A 13,084-nucleotide genomic window follows, 5' to 3' on the forward strand; every position below is an offset into this window, starting at 1 on the left:
CGTGGCAAGGGGAGCTCGAGAGGTGCCGTCCATCCTTCGCCGTACCTATCGGCCATGTCCAGCTGCTGCTGGTATCCTTTTAAATGTTGGGCTGCAAGAACGAACACAGAGAACGAGTTTTCCTTGCTGCAAGGCGAGCAGAGAAAACCTCCACCCGAGACGTTCGCTTGGTGTGAGCCAATGCAGAGATGCTGCTCCAGGCGATGTCCCTTCTCGCCCAAGAGCACAGCCTTTGCTCCCAAGTCAAGGAAGACAGCCCAGCGCAGATGCCGCCGCGGAGCTGGATTTCTTCGGAGTTTGTGTAATTCAGGTAATTCAAGTTGTTTCGACGTTTAATGTTTGACAAAATAGCTATAAAGTCAAGCCAAGCTCATGCAAACTCGAGTGAGCGACTTGCGTAGGCAGCAACGATTCAGTGCGTTGGCGTTTGGCCGCTGTAATTAAGAAACACGTAAAAAGAGATGAAAAGGAATAGGGGGCACTTTTAAAGGAACGCTTTCCTGGCCTTTTCCCAGAGTATTTCCACAACATCCTGCCACAGTAAGGGAAAACAAAACCTCGTAACGAACAGAAGATAACCCTTTCAATTCCAGTAAGGAACTGAATATTTGCCTCTTGGTTTTCCCCCATCTCCAGTAATTGTTGTGGCTGGTCAGAAGTGAATTTAACGAAAGGGGCAAGTGTGATTTCAGTCCTATCCGATCCGAATCTAACCTGCGAACCTCGGTTTCTTTCAACCTAGAAGCTCCTGAGAGAGAAAGGGTAGAGCAGGAGGGCTGCAAAGGTAGGAGCCCCAAACCTCAAAGAATTGCGATACCAGCACTCCGAGCGCTGTTGCCCATCTGCGCATTTGTCTCGTCACCGAATTAAAACAGCGTTTTCTCCTGTTCATTAATTATCTGCAGCGGCTTTTTTGGGAGAAAGAGACCCGCAGAAAACTTGTCCTCCTTACACCTCCCGACCGTGGGTTTTTCCCTGATCAGGTGTGGAAAGCTACACGAGCTCACGCTCTCGTAGCCCACGTTACATGCCATTTCACTTCCAGTTGCTGTCTTTACTTCTCTTAGACGAGATTGCTGGACTCTTCCACGACGGTAGGGTCTCAGTCTGGAATTCTGTTCCCATTTCCAACAGCTCGCTCCTCCCCAAAGGCTCGGTTCACCCTTCTTCGTAGCGGGAGTCTGAACTCAGCTTTGACCTTGCTTTCAGGTCAGAGCAGCTGATGTCCCGAGGTCCCTTCGACATGAAGGATTCAACGGGCTTTTTCAAAAATCCCAGGGGAGGTTGAAAGCAATTACTTCATCTGTACGCTACTTTTCACCAGCTTTTTTTCCCCTTAGAAATACACAATATTATAACAACTGTCTACAGTCTCCAGCATGCCCATGCCTCCCAAACTGGACAAGTTAAATTAACAAGTAATTTAGTGTAATTTTTTTCCACAAAAGCATAGAAAGATGCAAGTTATCATTCCTGAAGTTAACCCCAAGAACGTTTATTTTTAAAACAAGTTATTACAAAAAGATTTCACACCAATAAAATGCCAGTCCCCAGTAACTGTGCAAACTAACTGCTTATTTTCGCGACCGTTTGTGTTCTATAAGCAACACAACAAGTCTGTTCCGAAGGAACTTTATTTCCTTTGCATATGACTTGCAAAACAAGTCCTTCAGCCTTTTGCGCAAAACTCCTAGAGAAGGCAGGCTGTGGCAACTGGGGATGTTTAGCATGCTCTCAAAGAACTCTTTCCACAGGTCAGCGTTGGCAAGCCTGCAAAGGAACAAAAAAACGCATCAAAAAAAAAAAATTCTAAATTCAAGCTGTTAAAATACTAATTTCCCGTATTTACCCCGGCTCCCTCCCCAGTTAGAGGCTGGAGCCACTGCAGACATCGCTGTAACACAACGCAGCTTCCGTTGCGGCATGCTGCTTAGCGAACCAGTGGGATTTTTCCTCGTTAGTTGTTGCTTCCTCCTTCCAGGCAGCCAGTAGCTGAGGGCGCCGTGCAATTCGCCACGTGCGCTGCCGAAACACTTCCTGTGACTAAGTCAGTGAATTCTGTGAAGCAGTTCCCATGCGCCGAACCCAGTTTTTAGGGCATCAAGAAGTGCACGCAAGCAACGCTGAAAGCTGTGACAGAAACTAACCTCAAACAATCCTGGTACTAATGACGCATCTTTCTAGACAAGGGAAGGTTTTGAAAAGATTTTTTTTGACACCAACCTTCTGAAGGCTCCCTCAGGCTTCCAGATACCGTTTTCGTTCTTCACTTGCATGTAGGTACCAAAGAGCATGCAGTAGACCGTTGCTGCAATGCCGAAGTAGTCTGTCTAAACAAAGTATAAACAAGTTTCATATTAAAAAAAGTGTATTGAGACCACTAATAGTTAGCTGAAAAGCACTCTGTGGAGCCAACAGGGCAAGCTCTGTAAGAAGAGGGTTCAGGATTGCGTTTTTAAAGCAACAAGCTGAAGCCACAACTCTGGTGCAAAAGTCTAATATTTCTATACTCCGTTTATTCACGCCAGATGCATGCAGTAACCTCCAAACGTTCAGGCTGCCTATGCAGTCTCATACCTGGTAGTTCCACGGTTTCTGCGTCAGCATTTCAATACACTGAAATCCAGATGTTTCACACTTTGCAGTAAATGCCGTTTCTTCAGGAAAGAGTTTCATGTCTATGCTCTGGCCCAAGTCAATGAGCGTCAAGCCATGAGAGAGACCATCTATGTCACATGTATCATTGTCCAGAAACCTTTGACCATGACGACAAGAAGTGATCACATAAGTATCAAGGCTACGATATCACGATACGCTGGCATCTCAGGTAGCAAAGGGAAATACTTGCCTTTCTCCAAGTATGAAATTGTCAGGTTTAATGTCACCATGAATGATTTTGCAGCTGTGGAGCTCTTCCACCATATAAAGAATTTTTACAGCAAAGTAGATTACAAGTGCTTGAGGCATCACCTTTTCAGGAAGCTTTTTGTAAATGTTTATGGCATTCTGTAAACAAAAAGATAGCGAAGAACCATCAGCTACACAGAAACAACTTGATATGGATTACAGGTCCATGTTGATAAACCCAGAATACGTTCGCAACGAAGGTCCATCAAGTGGAGAGTAGAGGAGACATCTGAATATTGTAATATAATAGCGCTCCAAAAAGAATATAGATGTTCCAGAGCATGAGCTGATTACACTTACTAGCAACGTTCCATAGTTGTAGAGCTCACCAACCAAAATGCTTCCATTTTGAAAGAAATGAGCAGAATAGAAGTGGATGTAGAGATGGCGTACACTTGGATTGAGCCTTTCTACCAGTTGTGTTGCTATATAGAACTCCCAAGGGTTGGCAGGCTTCTGGACCTGTAACCAAAAAGTTGATTTACTAGGGAAATCTATTAGCATTAAAACCAGAGGTTCTTCTCAGGTTGGGGTTTTTTGTTGGTTTTTTAATGGCAGACGAGGCTTTTTTCCTCTTGACCAAATAAAATACTTGTATCTACAGTAATTAACCTCAGGTCGATACACTCAACGATTAATCCTCTTGAATCAAGACTTCAGTTACACACCACAATTCCATTCTGGCTTATACGCTTTTGTATTATTAAAATGTCAGTCTTTCTGCAACATTGACGTTTCTGCTGGCAACAGACATTTTGTGTAAGAGAGGAGGCTTTGAAGTCAAAACAGGAAAACCCTTCCGATTCCTTCCCCTACTATTTCCCCCGCTACACTGAATACCTGATGCTCAAAAAACCCTTAAGTGACCTTTACACGCTAGAAAGCTCTCAGTTAAGGTGTTAGACTAAGAAGATTTTTGCCGAAAGATTAAATGTTGCAGAAGGGATCCACAAAAAGATTCCAAAGGTAGGAAAAAAAAAGATCTGATGTGGAGAGGCTAAGGCTGTGCGTGTGTGTCAACTCAGTCACATAACCACGTTTCAGCCAGGCTGAAGTAACTGTACACGCGCCCTCTCAGCCAGCAGCAGACGCAGGGATGTGCACGACCTCGTACAACCCTCTTGGGCTAAGCTGACCTCGCAGTCGCACAGACTTTCCTTTTGGCGGCGGTTCGGATGTAAACACATGCTATCATCTGTTGCTCATTCCTGCACTGAGGCAGCCTGGAAGAAGATGGGGCAGAGCAGAGAGGGAACCGCTCACTCTACAATCGCCATCAAGACAGAGTGTGTTTATTATTAAAACCGTACCAGAGAGGTATCGCCCAGCAAAGCCTACGTACTAGCCAGCGGCCACCAAACAGGCTGGCTGCACAAAGTGCAAAAACGCTTGTGGAAAGCTAGTGGGCAATGTATCCGGAACAAGAGAGTGGCCCTTTCGGCGCGACCTAGTCACGAGAGCAATTTTATCATCAATCCACACACGTTTTCATTTGCTGTGGACTAAGAGCACTTGCACAAGTAGCTGCCTTTGTTCAGCTGAGAAAGATAGCCTGGCTGTAACTCTGACTCCTTAGGATACTTGTGACTACTTTATAAAGAAAAGATGAAGAGGCAAGTCGGGTCAAGAGGATAAATAACTTCCCATGTAGAATGAATCAGACATCACAGCATTCAATCTGAACAAGGCTTTAAGGACAGACCAATATGCTTTACTTCATATTTATGAATAAGAAAACTCAGCAGAATCCCCCCAGGGTAGGTGTCATTAGTATAAGACTCCAGAATTTTCCAGCAGAGCTATTCTGACTCAACACTACTTACCTTGAATATTACTTTCTGATTGTTTCTTGGGTTACTTGCATCCAGGATGGAAGCCTGATAGACTTGAGCAAAAGCTCCCTCTCCAACCAAGCAGTCCACATGGAACGAGCTGGAACCTGTAAGAGACTAACAACGTTAAGCCCTGCTTACAAACTTCACAGAAGAGACATCACCACTTGGAGAAGGGGAGGGAGAAAAAGCACCAGCCATATACAAGTTATCGCTTTAACCCTAACGCTAATCTTTCTCTAGAGGTCTCTTCTTGCTAGCCAGCCTTTCCATAGAAGAGAGCCTATACTCTTGAGAACATGGGTGCTGCAAAGTGCCACATACTAAACATCAGTGTTTCTATTTTAGTCTGACTCCCTGGAAGTAATCAAATTCCAAAGTGCATTCCTTAAAAAGTAAACACTAATGTTTGAGTCATACAAGTATGTTGCAATTACTGTCATACAGATTTTGTTGACACGGGACTGCTGCTGTTCTATACAAAGTTTGAGAGTTGTCTCACAGGTTACTAGGAAAGGAAAATTAGGAAAATTTCCTACTCAGAATGCCTAATCAAAAAAGACAAACAAAAAAACCACAGGTCTAATTTCAAATCTGGGGTTTAGATAATCTGGAAGCTATCTGGATATACGCGCAAGTAAACTGAATTAGAAAAATACTTCAGAGGTTCCCAGAAAAAACTTTAAAGCATTTCTTGAAGTGAAATGTTTGAAGTAGCTCTTACCCAGTGGGAGTTCAGTCTTCGGTTTGATGGGTGGAAGAGCAGATTTCCATTCAAAGTAGTTGGCATAGGTGTGCAGTGGTTTAGGAAGCTCTGATAAGAATTTGCAAATCAACTCCTTATCCCAAGGGTTCTCAACAAGGACTTCATGGAAAGAAGAAAAATATTTAAGCCATAAGGAAAGTGTCATTTCAAAGAGGTAACACAAGCTTATTAAAAAAAAAACCCACAAAAAAAATCAAAGAGGGCTAAGTTAGTATTCCTCAATTTTGACAATCCAGCTTTTATACCTGTGTCCTCCCTATTAAAGTTGCCCAGAAAGACAGATGTTTCGGAAGTATTTGAGCCTCAACTAGCAAAGAAGCCTTAGGCACTCCCGAGCGCTCCTGTACTTCAGAATATCTTTGGCATCACATAATACAGGTACGACCCACACTTGCCCTTCCTTACATCACTCGTACATACGCAGCGATCTCCTTGCAGGAGCCACAAGACAGTTCGCTCGCTGCAGTGACCACCTTCGTGTCGGAACAAAGCACTGCTGCAAGAAGGTGACACTGCTCCGGTCTCGGACTTGACGGAAGAAAACTGTAGGCAACGCTCTGTACCTGCAGCTCTCGCACTCCGGGCTGTCCTGTCCTGCCCAGCTCCAGACAGCTTTTCATGGGAAATTTTGTCCGCCCCAAAAGACGAGGAATATTCAGTTCTGCTCGTGGCAGTCTGCTCATGTAATCTTTGAGAAGCAGCTGTAGCAATTCCTTGAATTCCATTTCCTTGTTTCAAGACATTTCCTTGAAGCTCTCCTTGTTCTGCAATGTGTTCAAGAGCAGGGCTACATATTTAAAACAAAACATTATTAATTGACAGTACTGCCATGGTATTTTTGTATCTTCAGTAAGCAAAAATGTGTCAACTTTGGCCATAACCAACATTAAGATGAATAAAATGGACATTTCTTAAGAAAATAAGATCTGGTCATATCGTACTACCCACAGTCTAATAACTTTCAAGTTCACTGGCCAACAAGTTCAGCCAATATTGAAAAGAAAGCAGTAGCTTTACACACACAGACATTAAAACTTTCTGGATGGTTAACTTTAAATTTAAACGTGTCAGAAAACTTAAATCGTAGGAGCATTTTCAGGGGCATTATCACCATGCTCAGGTTCATTTAACTCCGCAAAGGGCCGAGGTGTATGCTAAGCAGAGTCAGTCTGACACAAATACGTCAGCTCTAGATCACCTGGAAAACTTGAATCAAGAGCAGCATAGCAGACCTGCCTGCTCAGGCACAGATTTGCCTAGCGCTCTCAGGCCTTGAAAATCTCAGCAAGTCACGACATACCTCAGCTTCTTCGGTTTTGTCTGCTTGTGCTGTTCTTCAGAAAGCTCCAAATCCATTTGCGGCAAGTCATCCCCACAGGCTGAACAAAGGGAGTAGCAACAATAGCAAATATTTATTTTCCCCAAAGGCAAGCACATTTAGAGTATTCTTACCAAGACAAGAAGGTTAAGTCACACTGCAGCTGTGAAAGTTGCTAAGGTGTCACAAGAGCTAGGACTGAACAAGCCTATTTTAAAATATATAAGGAAAGACAACGGCTTGATTTCTTTAGGGAGTGTATTCCAAGACTAAAGAGGGGCAGACAAGCATAAAGGTGCCCCCAGAAGAAGGCGGCGCTGGGGCTTCAGTCGATTTTTTGACTATTTACAACCCCTTGGAACAGTTCAGGACAGCAGTTCTGCAGTACAGTCGAAGTCTCTCTTGTCCCCCGCCACCTTCTCTTATTCCCCCAATTAAAAATTCTCGGAAGGCTTACGTGCTGGCCAGCCCGTGCTCCCAGCTGCTGTTCTGCAAGGAGTTTGTATTCAGAAGGGGCAGCAGTGGGAGCCATACCTAGGCAGCATTTGGCAAGGCCTGCGAGGTAACCGGGGCACAGAAATGGAGTTACGTAGTACCGAATTAGATGCTCTCAACCTGAAGTATTCGTTATTTTACCTTTGTCCTCCAAAGCTTGTCGTGAATGTGCCGACAGGTAATTAAATGGTGTTGATACAAGCTGGGCAGCTCGTGCAAAGTCTCTTGTGTTGTTTGGACTGGGAGCTAACGTTTTATTACTACTTGGTACATTCCACACCGTATAATCATCCCTCAAGAACTCCGGTGTCCCTGTTTCTTCCTAGACAGGAAAAAAATACATAAAGATTTAAAACTAAGCCATCAAAACTATCCTGCCAGAGCTGCGCTGCGACCTACTAGCAGCCTCTGCAGTCAGTTTCAATAACGTTGAGTCTGCCTGTGTCAACTTACAATATTAGAAAAATAAAAGAATGGCAATATAACCTAAATCACAGGTTTACATAGTTTCGTATCGGACCTGAATGTTGGCAATAATCAACATCACAGCAAAATGCTGGACAACAAAAAATGCCGTAAGAGTCTGAAAAAGCCTGTCTCGTTACTTAGCGATGGCTTATACCCAAGCAGCCCGGCGCTTTACGCACCTCCTTGGCTACGAAAACTGTTAGGTGGTTATTAGAACATTTGGTGTCTCTTGCTCCCTGCCCTTCCTCCTCCAAACAGATGCCAAATCTACATACCAACCGCAGTCGGATTTGTTCTAGAGAAAGAGCTCTCCACTATTAAGCTCCTAGAAGCTTTGCAAAAATTAACAACTGAAAAAGCTCGTCCCATTGGCAGGAAATGGGAAGGGGTATCTAGACTTCAGCTAGGTATCATTCGTAAGAATGCTCAAGATCAGGATAGAACAAAGGTAAATACAACCACCTCCGATATCCCCTATAACTACGTAACCCATTTGCAAGGCTAATTCTTGCAATAACACCAAACACTCACTTCTGCACCCGCTGTACAGTCAGTCAAGGGACGTCCTCCAATAGTTCTGGGCTCTTCTGGCTTGTTTTTATGCTGCGGGATCCTGACAAAACAGGTAGTTTAGAATAGCTTTTCCCCAGAAAGTTTCCCAGGCAGACTGGTCATAACAAAGACTCGTTGTTTTTAATTATTTTTGTAAAGAATCCCATTTGCAGATACTTGGAGAAGTCGCAGTAGCTCGAAGAAACAAGCTATCCACAGCTACCCAGAAAATTAAGCATCTCAAGCACACTGTCCAAACAGGAAAGTTGCGCAATTCCACAGAGGAGCAACTACAGCTTTCTCATGCCACTTCCACACAGCTGCTAGTGACTGTATTCAAGCCAATCCTGTTACTGCAAATACAGTCACAGCAAAATTGTATGGAATAGAAGCAATCCGATATGTAATTCTTAATAAACTGAACTCAGCTATTACTTTTTTCCTCCTTACCCGCTGTTCTCTTTTTCATTCTCATCTTCAAAGATAGAAAATGCAGGCAGGACAGGGGCAACAACATTAGCTTTCAGACTTCCATCAGGCTCTTAAAAATAAAAGGATAACCAATATTATCTTCACCCAATGAAGATTATATAAACAGTCACGTTTTCACCCCTAACCAGGCAACTGATGGTCATGGCTATATCCAGCTAGGCCAGGAGCATCCTCAGAATTGCCACTCAATTCATCCCTCCTGTAAGCTCTTGGCAACGGGGAAGATTTTTCCGTCTCAAAACCAACCGAGACTGGCCAGGAGTACAGAAGCCTTCTCGGCTGCATCTGACCAGTTGTGAAATATCTCTGTGCTCACTCTTGTAAGCCACTGCTACTGCCTGGTTTTCAGACAATTTTAACTGTTACGATAAGATGGCAGTTCAGATACCAACACCCAGCCTGCAAAATGTTTTAGAAAAAGCTTTACTCATATGAAGTACCAGCTGGGCCCTTTTCAAAGTTAGGGTTCAAATACCAGAGAGGTCTCTACAGAGAAGCAACGTGTTTAATACGCACATTAAGAGGCTTGCTAACAGTAAAGTGCTTCTGCTGTTCTCAGACTGTGCATCAAAATTTAGAACCTGTTGGTAAATTAAATTCATTATCAGGGAAGAAGTGGCTTCTTCGCTCCAACACCTAATCAAACAACTACTTATCTCAAAATTATGAGGACTGGCGGGAGGGGTAAACAGGAAATAAAGGAGTGAAATATCATGGACTGAAAAAATAAGTAGTACTTACCACTTCTTCTGCAAAAGACTTCAAATCGCTCCTCGCTTTCTTCAAGAGGAGATGCTTCGGGCAAGATGGGTGTTTGAAACATATCCATGAGAAATCCTAAAAAAGAAATAAAAGCCACAAGAATATCACCCCCAGTGAAAGAAAAGAAATTTTCAGAGGTTCTTCCATTGTGTAGTAATCAAATCAAATGCCAATTAATTATTACCATTTGTCAAATGCCAATAACCAATTATTTCTTCATACTGCATTTGCACACTCCAGACAACTGAACAAACCCTGGAAGGTCCAACTTGGCCAACACATACTTGCTGGCGCCATGGCCTCCTTTTTTTTTTTCCCTCTCCAAGATAGGATTTCAAGTTCTCCTAAAGGAACAAATTCTCCTTTATCTTCTTAGACATTTGGAAGACTAGTGAATATCACAAGCTGGTTTTTTAATTATTATTTTTACAGATATATATTCAGCTGCAGCAGTTTACTACACGGTAGCGGTTAACAGGTTTACTATCAAAACAGAAGAGCGTGGCAGAAGAGCACAAAAGGGATAGAACGGTATCGGGTTATTATTACTCCACAGCTGACATCAGAAATACAACTGCAATTTCCCTTTTAGGATTTTGAAAAAGCAACATTTAGAATTAACAATGTCCATTAAATAATCAAAGACCTTTTGCATAAGTCACCCTTATTTCAGCTCTGGGGGAAGCTCAACATCAACCAGAGTTGACTTATTAACTTCCTCACATTCTTCCACATTAGTCCATTGTAGGTCACCACCTCAGGCACAGGAGTCCCCGGCAGTACTGAGAAGAGCAGCTCAGCGCACACGCTGCCCAAAGCAGCCTGGCAGGTGTACCGTCAGTGACTTATCCAGGAGTTTACAGGATGCGGCTGCTGGGACGTTATCAAAGCATCTCTTTCTGGTCAAAAGCTTTGGGTCATCCAGACAATCGCAAAAGAAGAGTACGGATTTAATTTTATTTTCCTCTTTGATTGAACGGTGCACGTGCCCATCACTAGATAGCCTCCTTGCGTATTCGGCTCCGCTAAAATTACCAGGCAAGATCCCATTAACTCCAGTGAAACTAGCACGTTATTCCAGATGCTTACCCAACGCTTCCTTTGTATGAACCGTAGGTGAAGGCTGCACTTTGAACGGTGTTGCCTGCATTGCTCCTCCCAGCGAGGTGTTTGGGGTAGCTTGAGAAGCATTGCCAGAAGCAAAGGAAGAATTTCCAACTCTAGATGCTAGAAACGAGAACAGCGAGATCATTTCTGAAGCAGCCCGGGATTGTTTATTAACGTTTCAGTAACTAGCAAAATGTTAGTAAGAGAAGTAAACAAGATGAGTAGCAGAACGACAACCCAGAATTTTGGGAGAGCAGATTTTGGCTTGTTCAGAGATCTGCTTGGCAGGTTCCCAAGGGAGACTGCCCTGAAGGGCAAGAGGGACCTTGGACAGCTGGGTGGCCTCTGAGGACTCCGTCTTCAATTCACAGGAATGACCCATTCTGACACAGAGTCAAGCAGGCAGGAAGCCACCAAGGACAAACAGCGAACTCCCGGCTGAGCTCAAACAAAAAGGAATTGCACAGAAGGTGGAAACAGGGACTGGCTCCCTGGAAGGGACACAGAGGCATTGCCCAAACATACAGGGATGAAGTTAGGAAAATCAAAAAGCTTAGCTAGGGTTGGAACTAGTAGCCACGTGCTATTGATCCCCAGCCAGTAACAGTCATACCAATAGCATCAGTCTTTGTCAAAACTGGGCTTATTACCTTCTTTCACGTCCACAGAAGTAGTTGGTCCAGTGGATCCCTTGTTAGGGTGCCTTCAAAGGAAAGATTAAGAACATGAGCTTGAAATTATTATTTAAATCCCAGCTTCAGTTCAGGACTTAGCAGTAATGCACTCTAAGCAGTAAGGAGGCATTTCCCAGTCTAGAACAAAGAAAACATCCCAGACAGGCAGCAACTAGTGATCCTATTTTTTCCCCCCCACGAACGACTCTTTTTAGTCACACAAATGAAGCAAGTGAGAGACCCTTTAGAATATTATTAGGGACTGCCCCCAGAAAGTTTCTCATACAGTTGCTACAGGTATAAAACCTTGAAAGGCAGCAGAGCCCTTTAAAAAGGTTAAAATGCTGGCATTAATTACTCTTCTAGGACACAGTTTGCCTCAAAGTAACTCCATAGTATGAGTGAATGACAACTGGTTCCATTTCCCCTTGGCCAAGCCTACGCAGCCATGCTTGCTTTGCCAACCTAGGTTTCTTCCTCCGTCCCCCAATTTTGTTTCCTGTATTAGCTAAGTCACACAAGCAAGAGTGCGGAAGATAAACGCAAGCACTTCTTTTCTTCTCTGGAAACCTTCACGGCCAAGATGTCACGTATGGGATCTGCATGAACTAAGCACATCCTGTTGTTTATTTCAGGCATGCAGGGACAGCAATGCTGAATAATTACTTCAGTTACACACTGAATTTCCTCTTAGTCATTACAATTAAAACACAGGGTTAAAGGAATTAAAAACTGAAGTGAGGACTGTAAGTTACATAAGTTTGATCCATGTCTAAATATCAGTTTCCACAGGCTACTTCAGATATTTTTTCCAGAAGAGAAAGAAAGACTTTTTTTTTTTTTTTAGTTAATTCTCAGCTGAAGCGTAGATACTGAAGACTGCACAATCTGCAGAGCAAGAATTAGCCTGTTTATACGTACTGTTCTCCAGTGCTCCAATTAAGAGCCAAGTCAGGATGTGCCCGTTCCCGAGCCGAAACATTATTGAATGGAGGGCGTAACAAACTGTTCTGGAGTTCTCCAAGCTCTAGCCGAGTTTTGACTGCATCCTTCTTGTATGTTGCTTCCCACAGGGAGGTCGATGTCATCCAGCGGCCAACGGGTTTCACTGACTGCAGTGTAAGAGCAGAGGATGATAAAGTACTTGATCGAGGCTGGTCTGGCACCAGACCTTGGGCGTTCTGCAGATCTGAGCTTTGACAAGATGCCATCCAGTTCTGCTGTAGACCTGCACCGGGTGTCATGTGTGGATGCACCTTTAGAGATGAGAAATGTTCTTTTATGCTCAAAAACCCCCACACAAGTATAGCCATTGCCATTTTCCCTTTTATTTCTGCATAACTAGAACAGTTTTCCATGCATAAGAGAACTTTCATATGCAACTAAAACTAAATCGCGGAGAAGCAAAAATGAACTTTTGGGTTTAACAATTAAAATGTATTTCATCAAGTATTTAAAGCTATGCCAGGTATCTGTACTAGTCAGGTATTGCAGCCTGAACTTCCAGATTTAGTTAACAATCTACTCTGGTTACTGTCTAAAGCACGGTTAAATTTTGTGAGATAGAATCTTAGAATCATAGAATCTTTTAGGTTGGGAAAGACCTTTAAGACCATCAAGTCCAACCGTTAACCCAGCACTGCCAAGTCCACCACTAAACCGTCTCCCTAAGCACCACATCTACACGTCTTTTAAACACCTCCAGGGATGG

At 43.5% G+C, this 13,084-nt stretch overlaps 1 protein-coding gene across 1 annotated transcript in view; it reads right to left on the reverse strand.

The window, feature by feature from the left end:
- Window positions 1-1,574: 1,574 nt before the first annotated feature.
- BUB1 (BUB1 mitotic checkpoint serine/threonine kinase) overlaps window positions 1,575-13,084 on the reverse strand; it is a 19,650-nt gene continuing 8,140 nt past the window's right edge. Inside the window, exons 11-26 of the mRNA XM_019474424.1 lie at window positions 12,295-12,629; window positions 11,350-11,402; window positions 10,682-10,819; window positions 9,575-9,667; window positions 8,789-8,879; window positions 8,318-8,399; window positions 7,460-7,640; window positions 6,806-6,884; window positions 6,069-6,292; window positions 5,464-5,604; window positions 4,731-4,846; window positions 3,208-3,369; window positions 2,849-3,006; window positions 2,578-2,755; window positions 2,224-2,330; window positions 1,575-1,770 (exon numbers count right to left, since the gene is read on the reverse strand). Coding sequence (XP_019329969.1) covers window positions 1,575-1,770; window positions 2,224-2,330; window positions 2,578-2,755; window positions 2,849-3,006; window positions 3,208-3,369; window positions 4,731-4,846; window positions 5,464-5,604; window positions 6,069-6,292; window positions 6,806-6,884; window positions 7,460-7,640; window positions 8,318-8,399; window positions 8,789-8,879; window positions 9,575-9,667; window positions 10,682-10,819; window positions 11,350-11,402; window positions 12,295-12,629 — 2,334 coding nt within the window. The remainder of the gene's footprint in view (window positions 1,771-2,223; window positions 2,331-2,577; window positions 2,756-2,848; window positions 3,007-3,207; window positions 3,370-4,730; window positions 4,847-5,463; window positions 5,605-6,068; window positions 6,293-6,805; window positions 6,885-7,459; window positions 7,641-8,317; window positions 8,400-8,788; window positions 8,880-9,574; window positions 9,668-10,681; window positions 10,820-11,349; window positions 11,403-12,294; window positions 12,630-13,084) is intronic.

This window comes from Aptenodytes forsteri, unplaced genomic scaffold (genome assembly GCF_000699145.1).
Source record: "Aptenodytes forsteri isolate BGI_AS27 unplaced genomic scaffold, ASM69914v1 Scaffold185, whole genome shotgun sequence".
NCBI lineage: Eukaryota > Metazoa > Chordata > Aves > Sphenisciformes > Spheniscidae > Aptenodytes > Aptenodytes forsteri.